The 23378-nt window shown below is 33.1% G+C and overlaps 1 protein-coding gene across 8 annotated transcripts in view; it reads left to right on the top strand.

Moving 5' to 3' along the window:
* Positions 1-23378, top strand: part of Fam172a (family with sequence similarity 172 member A) — a 487335-nt gene that overhangs the window by 14747 nt on the left and 449210 nt on the right. For 5 of the 8 annotated variants that reach the window (XM_058574621.1, XM_046428568.2, XM_058574598.1 and 2 more), the window contains exon 2: positions 18934-19054. The exons of 1 other annotated variant lie outside the window; for it this stretch is intronic. In XM_058574621.1, coding sequence (XP_058430604.1) covers positions 18949-19054 — 106 coding nt within the window. In that variant the 5' untranslated portion in view covers positions 18934-18948. Of the gene's footprint in view, positions 1-7684; positions 7708-18933; positions 19055-23378 lie in introns of all 8 variants that reach the window. 2 more of the 8 variants (XM_058574606.1, XM_058574619.1) reach the window with 2 other exon arrangements.

The raw sequence follows: 23378 nt of genomic DNA, 5'->3' as shown, positions 1-23378 counted from the left end.
GGGACATTGAAAGAGATTTCAATTGTTCTTTCAATGGAGTCATTGCTGATTTTTTCTAGGAACTATGACAATAAGTGCAAATTGTTACCAACCAGGGAAGTTCCCCTTAGCCTTCAGTTGGTCACATGGGCATGTAATGTCCACAAAACTGTCCTTAAATTCTCAATCTTCAGCCACTTCAGACGTCAAATTGATATAGTGTGTCATAGGATCTCAAATAAACAAAAAATAGGTGTTTACTGTAAATCACATTTTAAAATATATAACATGGTCCAAGGCTTTGGTTATATAAAGACAAAATTATCATGTGTGATACTCCAAGGGTTTATTAGTTAACACCCAGAAACTAGCCAGTTCTTTCTTTGGAATGTAGAGGGTTTGAATACTCTAAGCCTTCTGAGTTGACCTTTTACTTCACAGTTACAAAGAAATAACTTGTCCTAGTCAATGTATTAAATAGATGATAAAGTTAAAATTTAAGCACAGACATTCAGGCTTCAGAGTTAGCTGTTTTAAGCATATGCTTCACTACCTTTTTGTATCACTCTGTCAAACAATCTGATATGTTTGGAACAATACATTTTATTAAGTGAATGAATAAGTGAATGGTAGCAAACTGTAGCTGATTCTACTGATTCAATTAAGGTCATTAATGTTATGGCTTTTTTAAGTATTCTGAAATACCACATTTGCATCTGTTCTCAAGTCATCTTCCTCTAAATATATAGAAGTTATTGGACATTTGCTGCAGCTCAGCTGAAGTTTCTTTTCTGTAGTCTTCAAAAACAGTAAATGTTGTTTAATTGACTGGAGTAGGAGCATTAGAAATCTAATGTATTGTATTTGGAAAGTATGATTGAAGGTTCAAATTTTAGATTTATTTTTTCTAGTTAACGGTCTTATAATTCCTTAATAATAAGTTACAATTATACTTATAACCAAATGCATATGATATTTAGCTTATTTTTGTATTTGCATGTATCTTCTAATATTTCTTATAATAAATTACCAGGTTTGGCTGAAATGAAATAAATAATTCGTCTTAGAAATAAAAATATTTCTAATTTTTCTGCACATGATTTGTCATTTTCCATGGGATGGGTACTGCTATAAAGATTTTAGGAAAAGGGAATTAATTATGCCAACTACCATTTCTTTCTGTTTAAAAAGTTTCCTTACTTTTATCTTTTGTAACTTTATTAAGGTGTAATTGAAGTACAATAAATTGTAGTATACAAACTGTGTCATCTGATCTGTTTTGGCAAATATCCAGTATCATCAAAATCAAAAATTTTAATATTTCTCTCACAAATGTTTTCTGATGAAATTTCTTTTTTAAATGTCCTTTTACGGTTTACGTGACAGTAGAATGTATTTGGACCTATGGTACATACATGGAGTTAACTTATGCTAATTAGGATCCTATTCTTGTGGTTTAACATGATGTGGAGTTATACTGTTGGTGAATTCATATATGAACATAGGTGATGAAATTTCTTTTTGGTTATTGGTATGTCTTTTTTTTTCTTTTGGAGAAGTAGGTGCTCAAAATTTTGTCTATTTTGAAATTGTGTTCTCTTATTGTAGTAAATTGTAGCAGTTCCTATATAATCTGGATACTAGTCTTTATATTCTGATGCATGTATTTCAAATACTTGATCCTAATCTGTGATTTATTATTTGTTTTCTTAATGCTATTTTTTGAAGAGTATTTAAAAATTTTTTTAATAAGGTAAAACTTATCAAGCTTTTTTCTTTCATGATTTGTAAGGTTTTTTTAAAATCATTGTTCCAACTGAGAAATATTTTTCTACTCTAAGGTCACAAAGATTTTATCCCAAGTTTTCTTCTGAATATTCTATAGTTCTGGGTGTTATTTTTTCAGATATGTGTTCCATTTTGAGATAATTTTTGTATGGCATGAGATAAGGATTGACTCTTACTTTTTCTAGATATATTCATTTGAATCAGTCCTTTTTATTGAAAATAATTTCCTCTTGTTGAACAGCCTCATTTTTGGGGAAAAATAATTGATTTTATATGTGTTGGTCTATTTTTAGATTCTGTTCTATTTCATTGATATTTATCTTTTTATTGATACCAGACTTTTGATTATTGTAGCTTTATGTTAAGTCTTGCAGTTTGGTACATCTTATGCTTTGTTGTTATGAAATTATCTTTGGTTATTCTGAGTTTTCTATATTTGTATATTAATTTTAGAATTAGGTTGCCACTGTATGTACAATAGCTTGCTATGATTTTGATTGAAAGTTGGGTTGAATCTTTTGATCAGTTTGGGGAGAATCTATCTGAAAAACAATGAATTTTTCAATGCATGAATGGTAGGGCATTTCTTTATATTTATTTAGGACATTTTCAGTTTCTCACAATGGAGTAGTTTATAGTGTAGCAGTCTTGTATGTGATTGTTAAATTTACTTCTAAATAGTTTATGGTTTTATTTGAGTATGTAAATGGATTTTCCCCATATTTTCCAGTATATACATATACATAAAGTTGATTTTTGTATATCTACCTTTTTATTTACACTACAATATTATTAAATTAATTTATTAACATTAATTGTTGTATGGTAATTTCTCTGGGATTTTTAAAAAATGTAAACAGACAGATCAAATATAAATAGGGCTAATTTTCTTTTTTTCTTTTCAGTCTGACTGTCCTAAGCATCATGTACAGTATAGGCAGTTTACAAATGTGTCTAAAATTTATTTTATAATAAATTTATGTGCAAAGCCAATCAAATACTATAGTTTATGTACTCCATTTACATTTAATTCCTCAGTTCACTGGTGAAAGGTAGTGTTCATAAATTACTAAACAAAGCCACTAAAATACTACATTTTACATACCTTATCCACATTTAATTCTCTTAATTCATGTAGTGACTTAGATACAAGGTATGATTTGGTAAGTAACTGCTTAGGTATTATTTATAATTGGCTATAAATAGTTAAAACACAATGGAGAATTAAGATGTGGATAGAATAAATGCATCTACTATTTGTTTGGCCTTGTTCGTTAATTTATTTCATAATGAACTCTGAATATGTTGGTAACCTGTCCGTCCTGCATATGTTGCTTAAGAAGTCAGATTGCTATGAAGAAGAATCAGGGGGTTTTAAATTCTAACTCATTGTTTTTCTTAGTTCTGTTTTCTGGGAACTGACTTTTCATTTGAATTTTCAGGAGAGGCTTCATTACTGTTTAGTCCATGAGTTTTCTACTGTATTCTGTTTATCTGGCATTTGAGAATCAAGTGACTGGAATGAAAAACCATAGTTGAAAATGTCAGAATTTGCCTCACTCAACTGCTTCTATATTGCTTAGTGTAGAATCTTGGGGCTCTTCCCATTCCCATTTATAAGCTAATTTGCCAATGTCTACAACATATTTAAGGTCTATATAAGTAAAACTGTTTGGATTGTTTACATATTGACCTGAAGGGGAAAATTTCAGTATCTGAAAAGAGAATGTTTTCTCTCTTCTGTTTTTCTTTTCATTGAGAAGTTCCTCATTTGATCAGAATCTTTTACTTTCATTGGGCCATATGACTGGGTATTAGATGTTAAAAAATCATATATCCACCTGTGGGCCTTCTCTTTACATTTTCTTTGCAACTCTATTTATGCCTCCCTACAGTTTACTGGTCCTAAAATTAGATTTAAACTTGGGAAAAATAGAAAGCTCTGCCTATGCCTCAGGCCAAAGCCACTTTTCAACCTAGTTTTCTTCAAAGTGCTGAGCTATTTTCTTATGCACTGACCCAGCTAATAATGAGGTGATATTATGTTTCCTCATGTCTATTGTTTTTATTGTATTTTGCTTCCTTCTGAATGATGGCCTGAGTATAAATGTTCTCTAAACACTGTGTTTCTCTCTGGCTATTGTTCATAGTATGTTTTGCTTCCTTTTTTTTTTTTTTTTTTTTTTTTTAAGGATTCAAAAATTTTTATTTCACAAATTGGAAATTGGAAAGAAATTGTCATCTGCCAAAACAAGTTTCGCTTCAAGAAAGACAGTCATATATCAGCTGAGGGCTAAATTTAGCACAGTTGTGGGCAAGAAAATGACACAGTTTGTTGTTCATATCAACGAAAACATTTCAACAAGATCTCTTCCCTTCTGTAATAGCTGTACATCTATGCTTTTACTCATGAACCAATTAAATATTCTGTATTCTTATCTTGTATCTATTACTTATGACATCAAAAAAATAATTCATTAAAGTATTTACCTGCATGAATTTTTTTTTGCTACTTGCCATGACCAGGAAAACATAAAGATTATTATTAGAATTATTTTTCCCGAAAGCTCCATAGAAGTTTTTAAGTAACTGTAACAGTTAGAAATGAAGAAAGAAAAACTAATTTGTGAGACCTTTCACTTACTATTTTGAACAAGATTTTGACTATAAATATTGTCTAAAATCTATTGTATATACTAATAGTATTGTTTCATTGTTTAAATAATTAAGTTAGTTCATTGTTCTCACTTGAAAGAATTTCACTTAGTATTGTTTACTAAAATGTGTAAATAGTGTTTTAGTCATTTTTTCCCCACTGTGACCAAAAGACCTCATAAAGACAATTTTAGAGAAGGAAAGTTCATTTAGGACTCATGTTTTTAGTGGTCTCAGTCCATAGACAGCTGGCTCCATTGTTCTGGGCCCAAGATGAGGCAGAACATTATGACGGAAGAGTGTGGAGGAGGAAAGCAGCTTAGGACATGACCATCAGGAAGCAGAGAAGGAGGAATCTGTTTTCTAGAGATAAAGGCATGTTCCAGTGATCTACCTCCTCCATTTGTATCCCATCTGCTTATAGCTACCACTCACTTAATCCATTCAAGTGTTTTAATGTATTGATTAGGTTAAGACTCTCAGAACCCAATCATTTCACCTTTAAACTTTTTGCATTGTCTTGCACGTAAGCTTTTGGGGGACACCTCATATCTAAACCATAACAATAATAGTTTAAAAAATGAAGGGAGAACTCACTTATTATTGAATTATCCTCTCCATTTTGTGGGGATTTTTATCTGCTTTTATAACTTTGGTTATTTTAAATAAACAAGTATGGTTTAAGCCAACATTTATGAGCACATAATATATAGAGGTGTCAAGAAGAATAAGAAACAGTATCTTCTTAGAGGTGATCTACCTTGTGTGCAGCTGACCATGATACAGAGCTAAATTCAATGAAGTTGTTACGGGAACCTATTATTTGAGGAAAATATTTCAGGCAGGGTGATATAGTGAATGAGAAATGTTTGAGTATACATGTTTCATGTCTTTAAGCTTACACTTCATTTTAAAGCTAAGTTTTATTTTGAAAGACATGAGAAAAATAAAATCTTAGCAAAATAATGTGTTTGGGTAAAGTTAAAATAAGAAAAGGATTTTTAGAGAATATTAGACTGTAATCGTAAAAGGTATTGCAACCAGAGCCCAGCTGCCTTTTATTTTCTCTGAATATATTGGCCTGATTGGAGTTATGACATATTTCATAGAGATAGCTGCTTATCCTGTTTTAGTTAATTTCAACCTTGAAGTATAATACAAATATTCACCTATAGAATTCAGGTGGTATAGTTTATCACCGAATTCCTAAAATAGTGAGTTTCCAAGTGCATTTAAAATTTGAATGAACATTTTAAAATTATATCTTTGTATGGTATATACTTTTCTTTTTCTTTCTTCCTTCTTCTTTTTTTTTTTTTTGCTGTACTAGGGGTTAAACCCAGTGGTGCTTTACCACTGATCTGCATCTCCAACTTTCCTTACTTAAAATTATTTTTTATTTTGAGACAAGTCAGTCTAAGTTGCAAAGGGTATCCTTGAACTTGCCATATTCCTTTCACAGCCTCCCGAGTCTCTGAGATTATAGGTGTTCCACAATTCCTGGCTAATACTAGTTTTTTTTTTTTTTAAATTATTAATATATCTGAGTATTCTTAGTGAAAAAAAGCAAATCACATCAATTTTATTAAGAGCATTGCACAGTTTTATTTATTTATTTATTTATTTATTTATTTTGTGTGTGTTTAAACACTGACAATTTGTCTACAGTTGAATTTTAGATTTACTTAAGGACTCAGTAGTGCCCCAGATCCTTTAGCAAAATCAATGGATGATATCTCAAATGAACAAAATTTAGACTTGATATCAAGTAAAAATCATTGAATATGTTCTTAGTTCTAAGTTTGGTGCTAATTCTTTGATAGTACAGGCAACTTTTAAAATTTTCTTACTGCTAATTTGTATATCAGTGAAGGCCAGTTGATTCAACATCTGTTTTTCAATGAAAAAACTATCATGCAAAAAAGCAGTATTTTCAGCATTTATCATTATACAAATAGAAATGAATTTAATAAAATGTTATGTTCAGACAAAGCACCAGGTAAAATGTTTTATGCTTGTTTTATTCTCATTTTAACGTCAAGTCCTCCCTCCAGTGGCTGCTGTTTCAGCTTTTTCCTTTTTCACACTGTTTTGAGGAAAGAAGGGAAATTATTTTTCCTTTTTCATAATTAAGCCCATTTTTGTATCATGTGGGAAGACTGGCAGATGATCCTTCGTGGTAAATATTCTTTTATGACTACACTAGCCCATCCTTTAGCAGCCAGCATTCAGATTATTCTGAATTGAATTCTTAGCCCTAATCTCTCATTTACAATTTACTTATAACTTTCCTTTATCCTAGCTTGTAATAATTTCAATCACTTATATATATTCAAAGATTTTAGTAATTATACTTACTAGTGAAAGTATACCAATCAGGCTGGGGCTGTAGCTTAGTGACAGAGCGCTTGCCTAGCACATGTGAGGCACTGGGTTTGATACCCAGCACCACATAAAAAATAATAAATAAAATAAAGGCATGCCATCCATTAAAAAAAATAAAGTATACCAACCAAAGGAAAAAAACCATAAATTACAGTTGATCTTTTCAGAAGTACCTAGGTATATTTTCAAATACTTTATTGTAAGGTTGTAAGATATTATTATTTTTTATTTTGAGTTTTAAAAATATTTGAAGTTTATTTTTTTAAATAGCTGATATGAAAGCTTTGACAGTAATTTTTATTTAAAATATTAGCTTTATTTTAAAAAACTCAAATATCAATTGAGTTTTAGTGACAATATTTTATTGATATTTAAATGCTGTGAAGTTTTCCCAATACCATTTATCCTAATCCATCTAACTGCTTCTGTTGTGGTTTATGCCCTATGGAGATCCCCAGATTTCTGACTAAATAGGACTGGACTCTCGATATTATCATTAAAGAAAAATGCCCCAAAGAACAAATTATAAAGGCAGTGTTGCTAAAATTATGGTATTCTTACGTTTTTCTGTGGTATGTTTTAAAAATGTATCATTGATAACTAAAAAAGGTTGTGTGCAATCAGGATCACATGTGTGGTTGGTTTTATGGGTATTATGTACTGATGAAAACAATGGCCTTCCTACGTGTAATGCTTATGCAAGTTATAAAGCATAAAAATATAAATAGTATCTGTGAATTCACCACCCAATTCAAGACTGACAACACTGTAACTTGCACTGTCATCTGCTTTTCCCCTTCTCATGACCTTTCCTTTTTCTCAGAGGTGATTACTGTTACAAATTTTGTATTTAATTTTCTCTTCATTTTTCTTGCAGGTTTATCACAAGTTGTGATAACAGTAAGTTAAGTTTTATTTGATTTTGAAGCTCCATATAAATGATATCAAACTGTATTTAGTCTTCTGAGACTTTGGTTATTTACTCACTAATATTTTTGGAAAATTCATCCATGTTTTTGAGTGTAGTTGTGCTTCATTCATCCGATTTCTCCTCTGTTAATATACTTCAACATATCTGCTCTCTCATCATTGGAAAATTTTTTTTCTCTCATTTGTTATAGCCAGATTCTAAGATATCCCCTGGTAATTTTTGTTTCTTGATTTTGGCCTTTGTGTAAATCCTTCCTATAATGAACCTTGAATAGGGCTGCCCACTGTGCCAGTAGACCATTGAGGAAGTGAGAAATCTTATTTTTCTGGGGAAAGACAACAGCCATGTTGTGGGGATATGCAAACAAACCTGTGGAAAACTACATGGTGGGAGGTATTGAAGCCTATGACAACAATCAGAACCTATAATTTTATCTATGTGAGTCACCATGGAAGTGAATCCTCCAACTCATCAGCCCTTCAGGTGATTGCAGAGCTTGCCATGTATCTTCACTTGAAATTTAAGAATCTGAGTAACAACCTCCCAGATGAGCTGTTTCTAAATTTCTGATGCACAGAAACTGGGGAATATTATAAATACTTATTGTTTGCTTGGGTCACCGTGTTTTGAGGTTATTTATTATGTAGTGATTATCTATATTTAGATAATTGTAACTGTACACCTTGATCACTACTTGGTCTTGTATGTGTGCACTGGGAGGTAGATATGAAAATGTTCACAAAATGTTCATATCATCAAAAAAGTCATATACACATATACATACACACATTTATGTGTATTTATATTGGTGATCAAGATGTATAGTTACCTTGTTGAAGATTATGAGAATATTTACCTTGGAAATCTCATGCCAATCTTTTCTTAAGTGCATTTATTGATTTAGCTTTTGATCAGCAATTTGAATAAGAGTTTACATGATTCTCCATTCTTTTTAACTTTTTGTATTGCCAGACATTTTAATTGTTTCCCAGTCTAGTGATTGTCTCATTGAAGTTGTATTCCTTTCTCTAATATCTAAGTAGTATATTTTCCCCTTAGAAGTTTAAGGTTTGCTTTTTACATTATACCTTTAAACAATGAAAAATTGATTTTTATATATGGAGTGAAGTAGGGATCTAATTTCTTATTTTTACTCTTTGGCTAACTAGTTGTTGAAAATTATTCTCAGGTATGATATGACAGTATCATGTGTTATATGGATATGTTATCTGGCTCTGTTTTGGAGTTCTATTGTATTCATCAATTTCTTAATTCACTGCTTATGTTATATTTTATTAATTAGTGTAAAACCTGATAAGGCAAGTCTCCATATCATATTCTTTGTCTTTTGGAGTGTTTTATCTATTCTTGGTCATTCCTCTTTGTTAAAACATTTGGAATTTTTTTTTTAATTTTTCTGAAAACATTTTTGGGTTCAAGTGAAATTACATTAAATATACATATCAATTAGAGGAAAATTGATATCATCACAGTATTGAGTACAAATATGAATATGATCTCTTTTTATATTTCAGTTTAGTATCTTTCAGTAATATTTTGTCATTTTCTGCATATAGGTTTCACATATGTTTTGTTGGATTTATTCTGACCACACAGATTTTTACTTTTGCTGTTATAAATGATGTGTTTTTTAAAAATATGCTCTTATCAAATACTTTTTTATTATGATTTTCCTTTTATTGTTAATTTGGTGAGTGGCACTTATAGATACTCTAATGTTTTGTAATGAACTTCCTAGGGTTTAGAGTTAGACTGTCTTGGAAGACTTAGATATAATGTTAGAAGTAGAAGTCTAATTGTAAAATTCTTGATTCTCCCAGTCATGGGAAGGGATTCCTATCACTTTGTGCTTATATGGACAATAGTAATGAGAGCTTTTGGCATATTTTTTTGGACTTTATTTATTCCTTTTAGATATATGTGACAGTAGAGTGTATTTTGACATATTAGACATACATGGAGTATCACTTATTCTAATTAGGATCCCATTCTCGTAGTTATACATGATGTGGAATTTCATGGGTTGTGTGTTGGTATATGAACATAGGAAAATTATGTCCTGTTCATTCTCCTATCTTTTGTACTCCCATCTCCCTCTCTTCCTTTCATTCCCCTTTGTCTAATCCATGAACTTCTATTCTTCCCTCCCCCTCCTTATTCTGTATTATAATTTTGGCATACTTTTAAAGCATAGGTCTGAGAACATAAACGGCTTAACATTCCACAAAGTGTTATTGTGTTGGCAGCTTCAGTGCTTCAGATTTCATTTTATACCTAGAAAATAAAGTTTGTTCCTTTTTATAACTAGAGCAGGCCTAGACAGTTGCCATTACATTTTGGGTAGAGAGGATGAGAGGGACATTTAAAGAGAGAAATTCTTTAAGTGAGTCTCCCTAAAGTCCACTCCTCACTCCTTTTGCATGGAAGGAGGAGAGAAGAGTGAGTGAGATTATCAAGTCTCCTTCTTTTTGAGACTTCCTTTGGCTATTAAACATCTATAAAGATGGAGAGAGAGAGAGAGAGAGAGAGAGAGAGAGAGAGAGAGAGAGAGAGAGAGAATTTAATATACAGTAAGAGACACCCTCTACCCTGGAGTGTGGAATCATCACTTCAAAAAGAAGCCACACATCTATTGAAAGTCATACTCTATTCTTCCATTCTTCTAACCCTTGAAAGCCATTAATCTACTTGCATTAATACTTCATTTGTTTTCATTAATGAATAATATTCAAGTGTATCTATATGCCATATTGTGTCATAGACATTTTGGTTATTTCTGTTTTTTAATAATTATGAATAATATTTTTATGAACATTTGTGTATCAGTTTTGATGTGGACATGTGTTTTCATTTCTTTTGCATATATACCCAGAAGAAGAATTGCTAGGTCATATGGTAAAGGTCATATGGTAAACCATACATGTGATATTTTCAGGAACTGTTCACTTGTTTCTGGAGTAGCTGTGCCAGTTTGCCTTCCCACCATCCCTATAGCAGGAGTTACATTTCTCCACGTTATAATTTAGATATTAGGTGTCCCCCAAAGCTAAAGTGTGAGGCAATGCAAGAAGCTATAGAGGTAAAATGATTGGGTTAAAGAGTCTTAACCTAATCAGTGTGTTAGGGGGATTCACTATGGTAACTTTAGGCAGGTAGGATGTGGCTGGAGGAAGTCTGGACCTGGAGCCATGCCTTTGAGTTTTATATTTTGTCTTTATTGAGCAGAGAGCTCTTGCACTCGCTCCCGCTGGCGCTAGCTCGCTCTTGCTCTCTCTCTCTCTCTCCCTCCCTCCCTCCCTCCTTCCCTCCCTCCTCCTTTTTGGTGCCATGCTCCCAGCTGCTTTCCTCCCTCACACTCTTCTCCCTTTATGTGCTGCCTTACCTCAAATCCCAAGGAATGGAGCCTTCTATCTATGGACTGAGACTTCTGAAAACAGGAGCCCTCAAATAAACTTTTCCTCCTCTAATTGTTCTTTTCAGGTCTTTTGGTCACAGTGGTGAAAAGCTGACTAAAATATTTCATGTTTTCATGAACACTTGTTTTATTTTTATTTTTGATTGTAGCCATAGTAGTATTATGGCATTGTATTTTATTTAGGTTTTGATGCATTTTTGTAATGGATAATAATGTTAAGCATGTATACATATGCTTTTTGGCCATTTGTATATTTTTTTGAGAAATCTGTATTCATATCCTTTGCTTACTTTTTTTTTGTGTGTGTGTGTGGGGGGCGGGTACCAGGGATTGAACTCAGGGCACTTGACCACTGAGCCACATCCCCATCCCTATTTTGTATTTTATTTAGAGGTAGAATATCGCTGAATTGCTTAGCACCTCACTTTTGCTGAGGCTGTCTTTGAACTTGTGATCTTCCTGTCTAAGCTTCCCAAGCCACTGGGATTATAGGCATGTGCTTCTGCGCCTGGCTTCATTTTCTCACTTTTTAATTAAGTTATTTGTCATTTTTATTGCTGAGTTGCTAGAGTTCTTTATATATTCTGAATAAAAATCTTATCTCATAATATCAGAAATTTGTTGTTTAATATTCAGAAAAACATTTGGAAAAGCAGTTGTCAAAGTTGGGGCTTTCCAGAAGCAGATGCTGAGACAGAATTTGGAGTGTAAAATGTTTTTTCAAGATCAGCATTAGTATGGGGTATAGCTTGGTAGTATAATGCATGCCTAGCATGAATAAGGCCTGGGGTTCAATACTCAAGCACTAAAAGTAGGAAGAAGAAAACACCGGCACTTGTGAAGGAGGAGAATAGGATTGATTAGAGAGAAAAGTTGAATTTATGTTCAGACCTAATGAAACCTCCGTCAACTTGGCAACAAACTCTGAAGCAAACATTGCCCATTAGAGTTTTCCTTCACATTCCCACTTTGTTTTGTCACTGGAGGGTCAATAGGAGAAAGGCATGACCTTGAATGAGACAGCATTCAGCACCTGAGGCTATCTGAAGTATTGGATATTTGGAAGCTATTGGCTGACTGCACTCCTTGCAGCTGTGCAGCAAGTTCCCCATGAAAGGGCAGCTGGGTAATTTATCCAGTGTCTGCCACATGTATGTTATAGTTTAAAGTCTAGGTTGCATTTTGAATTCACTAAGTTTAGCACTACTAGAGATGTTAGTAAGCATGTTTATGAAATGAGAAAATTTGGTGCTGATTTTGTGAATATGTTTTTACCGTTATTTCATGTATTAGCTGTTTTGAAATATAAAGATAGTTTCTACCCATTTACTTTGGCCTAGGATTGTGCACACTTGTATTATTTGTGTGTTGCTGTTTATATTTGTCATAGAATGACATTTATATTTTATCTATATGAAAGAGACTACTGTTTGTTTGACATACTTTGTTTTTCTAAAATTTGGGAATTATTTTGTGCTTGGCCATAACTCTGCAATTTCTGTTACATGATAAAAACTTTTATAAAAGACTACATAAATTTTTTTCTTTTGGTAGACTTTATAAAATCTACAATTATCTTTGTCTTTTTTTAATTTCTTAACTTAATTTTTAGCACTGTCTTGTAGATACTGTATGCTTTTCTATTGTAGTCTTTTGAGTTTCTGCCTTCTTGTAGCTTAAAAGCTATGAGAAATCTGACCAGATGATTTCCAATTTTGGAACCTATTAAAAAGACAGTAGTGCAATATTCATTTCTTTTAAAATCTTTTTATTTGATATTTCTTAACTTTTGGCTCTTTGTTTTAGATGTTTTATTTCCCAATTTATTATGAGAAACAATGGGGAATAATTTTTATAAATCTTAATTCTGAATAGCAAACTAAATACACTGATAACAATTTTAGTTGACAGCTTTAGTCTACATATAATTATGACCAACTTGTCCCAGCTCCAAGTTGTAATAACTTCCTAATAGTGGAAATCAGTACATGAAATCTAGTATCTTTATTTTGCAAAAGATCTAAGACTATAGTAATTTTTAATATATATGTTTTGGGGTGTGTGTACTGATATGTGGGTACTGGGGGAGAGGCTAGAGAATGAAGACATGAGGCTGAAGCAGACACAGAATACAAAGCCCAGTATAATGTGGAACCCTGATGCATAGAAAATGGTGGCTTCCACACTGAATGCTAGAGGCATTGTGATTTTGTTGAGTCACTTTACTTTATAATGGTACTGAGATTAAAAACCCAAATTTCTCTTTCCATGCCTATATCATGTTGCTTGGAAAAACTAAGAAATTATTTTAGATGGCCTTGAATTAGAATCAGGTATTCCTAGACTGAGCTATGCTTTGATCCAAACATAATTGCATTCTGTGTAGTAGTTACCATTTTCTATGGACCAGAGGACCATATTATGCTGTGCTTTATCTTCTGTGTCTGCTCCAGTCTAATGTCTTCATTCTCTAGCTTCTCCCCTCAGTTCCTTTATATCTGTATAACACACATTCCCCCAACATATATTTTAAAATCATTATAGTCTTAGAATTACATATTGTCATGTATAAGTTTGAACTAACCTTTACTGATGAGCACACTGGTTATTTTAATTCTAATTTGGGTGGGTCATAAATCTCTGGTACCAATTTCACTTACTGTACTTTCAAGTGCAAATAGGCTATTTTGAGCTTGATTTCCAGAGTCTGATTCAGTGAGCAAGGATGCTTTGGAGACAGACTAGACCCAGACCAATGCTGGGGGCCTCAGAGAATTAACCCAGTTTTACTTGTTCTGCACTATATTTTGTACTTTCGTAAATGCATTCGGAATATAAGGTGGAAAGGACTCCTGGTGTAAAATCACCTATATCTAGTTTGTATTTAATACCTGGCTAAAAACAAACATGGAAAAATGAGGCTTCTGTGTTTCTTTCTGAACATTTTATATAGTGCTTATGGCATATTTTGAACAAACAGGTTAAATAAATATTCTACTGTTTCATGTTTTGAAATGCTGACTAGATAAAGATTACACATGACAAGTTATTTATAACTTTTTATTTATACATAGTGGATTCTCTGTTGGAATCATAGAAGGGAAAGATATGATAATTGCTTTGTGTAGTTCATAGAATGAAATTGCAAACTGAGATGTTTTGAATCTAGTTTGTACTGTAACCATTTCTAGGAAACCATATTTAAACAGCAGTGGTTATAGTGAAGTGTACAACATGTCAACTGTGTCCCAATTCACATCAGTAAAAACCTTCCACCACTTTATTCCCTATAACCTAACCTCCATCAGATAATTTTGAATAAACTATGTTGAATGCACATATTAATATATATCAAATGTACCAAACGGCTTGCTGGCTGCATTTTCAATAGTGTTTATCTGTGTCATGAAAGTTATAACTCTGAATTTTTATTAGGAAAACTAAATTGAGAATTTATAATGTTTCTGGCTTAGCTTTACCAGCTGTGCCACAGCCATGGAATGTAACTCAAGAGAGTAAAAAAATCTAACACAGTGTATTAAGAGAGAAACAGACAAATTGCTTTTGCTTCATGCATACTTGCTTTGTATCTGCCACTATAAGGTTTAGGGCCATATACAATAGTTAGTAGTTTCTTAACTTCTAATATGTCATCACTCCAGCAAACTGCTATATGAATTTTTAAGTTGTCTCATATAAAATAAGAATAATGATTCTTCAATAAATGGGCAAAGGAACTGAAGAGAAACTTCACAGAGGAAGAAATATGATTGGTCAATAAATATGTGAAAAAATATTCAACATCTCTAGCAATTAGAGAAATGCAAGTTAAAACTACACTGAGATTTCATCTCACTCCAGACAGAATGGCAATTATCAAGAACACAAGGAACAATAAATGTTGGCAAGCCTGTGGGGAAAAAAATACACGCATACATTGCTGGTGGGACTGAAAATTGGTGCAACCACTCTAGAAAGCATTATGGAGATTCCTCAGAAAATTTGGACTAGAACCACCATTTAACCCAGCTATCCCACTCCTCCGTCTAAACCCAAAGGACATAAAATCAGTATATGACGGTGATGCAACCACATCAATGTTTATACCAACTCAATTTACAATAGCTAAACTATGGAACCAACCTAGATGCCCGTAAGCAGATGAATGGATAAAGAAAATGTGGTAAATATATATAATGGAATATTACTCAGCCATAAAGAAGAGTGAAATTATGGCATTTAGCAGTAAATGGAGAATTGGAAAAAATATGGTAAATGAAATTATCCAGTCCCCCAAAACCAAAGGTCTAATGTTTTCTCCCATATGTGGATGCTAACTCACAATTAGGGTAGGGTAGGGAAGAATAGAGGTACTTTGGATTAGACAAAGGGGAATGAGGAGAAGGGAGGGGAAATGGGAAAAGGAAAGATAGTAAAATGAATTAGACATTACTATCCTAAATCCATATATGATTACACAACCAAAGTAATTCTACATCATGTACAATCAGAAGAATGAGATGTTATACTCCATATGTATTTTTTTAATATTTATTTTTTAGGTGTAGATGGACATAACACAATGCCTTTATTTTTTTTTATGTGGTGCTGAGGATCGAACCCGGGTCCTGCTTGTGCTAGGCGAGTGCTCTACTGCTGAACCACAATCCCAGCCCCTCCATATATGTTTAGTATGTCAAAATATATTATATTTTCATGTTTAAATAAGAACAAATAAAAAATAAAAAGAATAATGATTCTTAATTTATTAGATCTTGAAAGTGATTCTTTAAAATATGAATCTTGAGTATGATTCACAGCATCAAAATATATTTATAATTCTACTTTTGTTAAAGTAGCCATAGTGATATAATTATATTAATCATTCTGTTTAGGAATCAGATAATTTGGGGCCAAGGAAAAATGATTTTATAATTTATATTAGAAGAAATACCAAATTAAGCCTGGTGTGATGGCACACGTCTGTGATCTCAATGGCTCAGGATGCTGAGGCAGGAGGATCACAAATTCAAGGTCAGCCTCAGAAACTTAGCAAGGCCCTAAGCAACTTAGCAAGACCCTGTCTTTAAATAAAATATAAAAACAAGAAGGGCTGGAGAGATGACTCAGTGATTAAGCACCCCTAGGTTCAATTCCCAGTACCAAAAACAAAAAGAAAAGAAAAATAAATAAAAATAGAAATACTGAATTAGCAGAGAAACTAAAAATTTTATGAAGCTTGCCTATATATAGTTAATGCAGTCATGGAATTGTTAACAAAGGGCACTGTGTATGATCTTCATGTATGATAATTATCTCTTTAATTTTTGCTACAGGATGGTATTTACAAGCTGATAAAACTTCTATACAACTTGTGGGACATATTAGGACTGATTCCTGATAAGCACTCCCCCACCTTTTTGTACCAGGGGCACTTGACCAGTGATACCCAGCCCTGTTTTGTATTTTATTTAGAGACAGGGTGTCACTGAGTTGCTTAGTGCCTTGCTTTTTCTGAGGCTGCCTTTAATCCTCCTGCCTCAGCCTCCTGAGCCACTGGCATTACAGGCATGTGCCACTGTACCTGGCTGATAAGCCTTTTAATTATTGTTTTGTTATAACAGTATTGTAATTATCAGTCTAGGTCTGAAATATGTTAGCTGTGGTCACTTGGCAGTTTGATTTTAGCTAGTAAGTAAGCAGAGGAAGTGACCATGTTTGTTTTACTCACCATTACAGCTGCAGAGATTTATGCATTACCTAACCTATAGACTGGGATATATCTCTTCATAGAATATAGATACATTTACTTTATGCTGAATTTATGGAATTTTAAGTTACAAATACACAGAAGAAAAATAGGAGCTACTTCTTCAATGAAGAAGAAGAGAGATTTTAGCTCATAGTTTTGGAGGTTTTAGTGCATGGTTGGTTGGCCTTGTTGCTTTGGGGCCTGTGGCAAATCAGAGCATCATAGGCAGGGAGCCTGTGGTAGAGCAAATTTGCTCACTTCATGGCAGCAAGGAAACAACAAGAAATAAGAAGGATTGGGGGACCCCAACATCCCCTTCAAGATCATGCCCTCAGTGATGTTATTTTATTCCACTAGACCCTACCTCCTAAAAGTTTCCATCACCTCCAAATAGCACCATTGGCGATGACCATGCTTTTAACCCATAAGCCTTTAGAGACACTTCAGATTCAGATGGTAGCAGTTGACTGATAATTTTAGTTTTTATTTTTATTTTTTTTAGGAGATCTCATTTGGTAGCAATAATATTGCAATGGTTGGCTATACATTTTTAACTACTATTATATGAGGTATTGCCACATTTTATAAGTGAGAAAACTGAATATTTTGGATATTAAGTGCCTCTCTAGAGGTCACAGAGTTGTTATTAAGTGGTGAAGATTCATTTACAACAATTTTGAAAACTATAAGCCAACATATGTCAAACACTTAATTATAAATCAGACACTATACTAAATGTTTTATAGTTAGCTTTCACTATGAGGGAGGCATGATTATCATTTCCATTTTACACATATGGAAAATGAAGCACCGACAAGTTAAATAATATATCATGGATTCATGGCTAGTTAGTTGGAGAGTCAGAGGGTCCTTTCTCTTATATCACCTGCAATTAAACTTGAGATATGGGCAACATTGGTAATGTCTATTTGGAACATTTATGGTTTAAAATATTTATTTTCATTATTATGTTTTAAAACTTTTTACCTGTTTGCAGAATAAGTAAATTTTAGATTATTTCTCCAACATTCTGCTAATTACAGAAATACATTTCTTTTTAAAGATAATCATAAGACGTATCTTTAAATGGAAACCACAGTTTGCTTTGTGCATAGCAAATCAATTGGGTATCTTAGGGGAATAATCTGTTGTATTTTATTGTCATCAATGTAATTGTCTTATAATTTCCCTTGTAGTTATGTATAATTGACTAACTTTAGCTTATATTTTTCCATTGTATGTGTTATATGTTTTTCCTTTTAAACTTTTGGAATAGGAATAGTGTTTCTATTCTTGATCATAGGCACCCCTGGAAAAGTAATTTATTTGTACTTTTAATGCCTTCCCTTTGGCCAATGTAGAACAGAACTAGTAATAAATCAAAATTTTATATTATAACGACTTGAGACCATTTATAAAGTATACCATTTATCACCAGATAATGAATTTAACATAGTTTCATTTTTAAATGGGCTAATTTTTTCCTTAAGTTGTGTTTCTAATTACAGTATAGGTAATTCGTAGATGCTTTATGTGTTTATTTTTCTCCTTCTAACTTCATATTTTAGGAGGAAGATGTTGTGACCTTGTTAATGACACATACTTACTGTTTAAATGAAATTGCAAGTTTTTAAAATTATCTGAAGTTATTTTTTTAAGAAAACATTAGTTGATAAGGAATTGAAACTAATTAGTAAATTTGGGTAAATTCAGTTCAAAATACATACAGATTTAAGATATTGTGTATGGTGACATGAGAGTTACAATGTTGACAAAAGCTTGATACCTATATTCCTAGAGCTTGTAAACTATTAACTGAGCCAAATAAATACATAAATAACTATAATGCAAAGCAGGCTGTAGTAAGAGCTATGGAATAGTGATCAACAAAGTGTAGTGGCAGATCAGGAGAGGAGATTGTCCTCTTCTAGTGGAAGGAGCTAGGAAGTCCTCATGGAGTAGGTAGGATTTGAGTAGACCTTAATTTATTGCTTTCATTCATTCTAGACTGTCTGAAGATTGATGTCTATTTCCTTGAGCTCTTTAATTTTGTTGCCAGTTTGGATAAGCATGGCACAAATCCAGCAGGGAGGTCCAGATGAAAATGAAAAGACTACAGCTCTGAAAGGTACATACTTAATTTGCTTTCTTAGGAAATTTTTATTACGCCTACAAAAGGTGTAGGAATGTTTAGGTGACCTTTCATTAATTTCACTTTTAAAACAGATTACCAGTACCTAAGCTATTTGCAGTTATTTGTGTCTCTTACAAGAACTATCATAGTTATCTGAGATGTAGTGAATACACAATGATTTTTATAACTATAAGAATTCTTAATGTTATTTTTGGAATCATGCATGTAGTATTAGAACTAATACAGTCTTTTGATTCAAGACTGGTTCCCTTACAATGTTTTTGTTGATTGGAATGTCATATTGGGTTAGGATAATGATCTGACTATTCCAGTATTTTGTCTTTGTGGCATTGGCACTAGGGATATTTTATGTGAGGCCCTCCATGTTAATACTTCAGAAGGAATCTGCCTTAGACATTGTTAGGGATTTGAGTTCTAGGATTTTAAAAAATCTGTTATCTAATATACTTTTACTCCTAGAAGAAATATACAATCTTTATTATCAAATATTTCAATGTCTATAATTTGTCCATGATCTGATTATCTATGTAACCTGTAAAAGGTTTCAATGTTTTAAATCCATATAAGTTTTCAAGGCTTTATTTGGTGGTGAAAAAATGTATTGAGGGTTTTCTCAATGTTCAGATGCCAACTTTTTAAATTTAGTTTGCTTTATGCTTCTATGATAGAATATAACAGAATAGATATTTTATAATAAACAGAAACTTATTGTCTCAGTTCTAAAAGCTAGGAAGTCTAATACCAAAGTGCTTGTTTCTGTAAAGAGCCTTTTTGCTGCGTTGTCCTTTGGAGGAAGGACCAAGAAGTAAAAAGGGCCAAACTTACCCTTTTATAACAGTAGTAGTCCTATATATAAGAGTGGACCCTTTATGGCCCAGTCATCTCTTAAAGATCCTATGTTTAAACACCGTTAAAATGGCCACTAAAAACATCATGAACTGGCAAATGATAGGATTCCCTTTTACTTGATTTAGTGTAAAATCTATCTGTTCCTCAAGTGTTCCAAGATCTGTTTTATAGCAGTTGCTCCTGCTAGATATATACTATATAGATATGGCTATAGGCTGCTTCTCTGAATCCTTGGCTGCTGTCCCTACCTGAGTATTCTCAAGTGGATAATAAAAATACCTCAATAATTTTTCCTACTACCTTATTTTACTTCTTATTATGAAACCTCAAGCAGATACAAGATTAATCGACTAGTTTCTTGGCTCAACTTATTTGTCATCTTGATTCTGGGTTTAGATGTAATGATCTGTTCATGGAATTATATAAGTATCTCTTACCCACAAAAATGGAAAATGATTAAGAAGGTTACCGTCTTTAGGTTTTCTAGACAAATTCTCCTCACAAATGTGAGATGATGATGGGCTTTGGATTATATTGGTAGCAAGGGAATGATTAAGAAGTCACACATTCTGGAAATGTTTTGGAGAAAGAGATTACATTATTTGATGATGTATTAGACATGAGATATTTGAGAAAAGCTTCACTTTGAAGCTTCTTATCTTAAATAGGAGCCATTAATTACAGTGAGAAAACATTAGAGAAAACAAGTTGGAGGTGACGGTGGTAAATAGCAAGAGTTAGATTTTGAATGTGTTAATAATATTAGATCCCAGGTAAACATCAAAAGGGGAAAAGTTGATTTGGTGATTTGGGGGAGAATTTAGGCTAAAGATACAAATTTGGGATTTATTAGCAAGAAATAATATTTAAAATTCTGATCCTAATGGAGATCACCCAAGATGTTAGTATAGCTAAAAAAAGAGGTCTGAAGATTAAGCTCTGGACACCTTGACTTTTAATCAGGAAGATAAGGAGGAATCACCAACAGAGGCTTAAAAGGAATTTCTAGTGAAGGGAAGAACCAAGGGCAAGAGAGATTTTGAATGTCAGATTTAAAAAAAAGGAGTAATTAATTAAGTATATGCTGGTGATGGGTCAGATTAGATGAGGACTGAGAATTTACTTTTGGATTTGACAATATGAAGGTCATTTGTGACCCTTATAAAGAGCTGTTTCAGTGAATTGATGGAAATTAGATCCTGAATGGAGAATTTTAGTAGAGAATGAAAGGAAATTGAAGGCAGCTGTACACAACTCTATGGATGGTTTCATTTCATGCTCATATGCTGTTGGGAATGATCTAGCATACTCAGAATAAGGGATAATTTAGGATCAGTGACAAGGAATGTTAGTGAAAGTTTGCAACGAAATAGATAGGTTTCCCACCTAGGTAGATTTTGTGCATATTCAGCCTTACTTGATAAGAAAATTTGATTTCCAAGTTGTGGTTCTAATTGGTTCTCCCATATTGTATGATGTTAGAATGATTTGGGGAATTTTAGAGGTAATACACTGATGTTAAAAGAGTATAAATAGTCTCTAGACAGAGAACTGTCTGACTTAAGTTCAGATTTTTCCTCTTATAATAGTGCAAGTTGCTTAATTTCTCTGAGTCTTTATCTTTGTGCAGTAGGAGTAATAATTCTTAGTATACATGGTATTATAAGAATTAATGGAGTCAAATTGAAAATACATTAGGTTCTTGAACAAAATGGGTTAGAATTGCATGGGTATATATACATAACATGAATTTGTTTTTGAGATATAGGGGTATTTGAAAAAATTTTCAAGTGAACTATATATCTAGAAATTCCAAAAAAAAAAAAAATTAAGAAAAAGTTAGGTATGTCCTGATCTCTTAGACTATATGTAGATAATAGTCTGTTTTATCATACACTGGTGTAACACATGCACACATAGAGTGTACATGGCATCAGTTATAATGTGAAGAAAAGTGTAAACAAATATAGAGTATTGAAATCTAACTATATAAAACTAATTGTAGTCCATACTGTACTACTCTATTAATTTTGTAGCCACATTTGGTTGCTATTTGCAATAATCTCAAGTGTTGTATCTGCATAAAATTCCTGTGGCACTAATGATATCTGTGTGAGTATTTAGTCTCCGGTAAATTGCATTAGATAGTAAAAAGACATTTCTCCATACTTCTTGAGCATTTTTCACCATATAACCTATTGGTATGTGTTAATACATATAACACACAAAATACTTATCAGCACTGCCTGTACCAAGCCCAGAACATGGACAGCAGCACAGGGAGTGGTGGCCCTGGCAGCCTTCCCTTAGGAGTGCCTTCATTTGGGGATATGAAGGTCATTACAAGGTAAGTTTGAGGGATAGTAAAATGGTTCAGTGCAAGAAACAGATGGTTTAATTAAATAAGAATGGTACCAAGGAAGATGTATTTGTATACCAGTCTGCCATAAAGAATAACTCTAGGAAATACCTTTATGGTGTAGTTGACAAAGAAATGGAGAGCTTAATGTTATTTAAAGCAAGGGTGCTGAGACAGCAAAGGTTGCATGCTCTGGTAGAGTTCCAGTTCTAGGCAGTAAAGAAACAGCATATTGTAACCATTATAGATGCATCACAGGGGTCCTCTACATAATTACCAGTGGACTATCAGAATGGTAGAATAGAGAAAAGAGAGAGGCATCAGAGAATGCTTCGGAAGGCTGGACCCAACAATGCCTGCCCTACTACAGTTAAAGGTTCCCATCTTACTGCTACATGTGGAGACTATGGGCAGGGATCACAGTATGCCAGTCTTCCTCTACAAGGAGAAGTGAGTGACAGGGTTGGCAATCAGGGCACAGAAGGACAAGGTAGACCAGTGTTTCAGTCTACTTCCCATCACTGAGTTTAGACTACCTGGCAGGAACAACTTAGAGGAGGGAAATTTTATTTTGGGCTCACAATTTCAGAGTTTCAGTTGACTGACTTCATTGCTATGGGCAAAGGTAAGGCAGAACATTACAGTGTAAGGGCATGGAAGAAGAAAACTGTCAGCTTATGGCAGCCAGAAGACAGGCAGAGAGCATGGGGGAGAGGCCATAGTCTAGGCCATGCTCCTAGTGACTTACTTCTTCCAGGCATACTCTACCTACATACAGTTACTATCCAGCAGTTCGTTCAGAATGGATCAAATGGATTAATTCAATGATGAGGTTACAGCTCTCATAATTTAATCCTTTTACCTATGAACATTCCTACATTGCCTCACACATAACCTTTTGTGGAACAGTAAAGACATAATCCATAATAATCACTGTGACAAAATACAAGAAAATCAATTTAGAGGAGGAAAGATTTATTTGTTTTTTGGTTTCAGTGCATGGTCACTTAGCTCTATTGATTTTGGGTCTGTGGTGAGGCAGTGCATCATGATGGGGAAACATAGTAGAATATGGTACTCACCTCATGA

The sequence above is a fragment of the Marmota monax genome, unplaced genomic scaffold, assembly GCF_021218885.2.
Source record: "Marmota monax isolate L192 unplaced genomic scaffold, Marmota_monax_Labrador192_F-V1.1 WCK01_AAM20220418_F8-fsc00018, whole genome shotgun sequence".
NCBI lineage: Eukaryota > Metazoa > Chordata > Mammalia > Rodentia > Sciuridae > Marmota > Marmota monax.
This window is presented reverse-complemented; position numbering and strand designations above follow the sequence as displayed.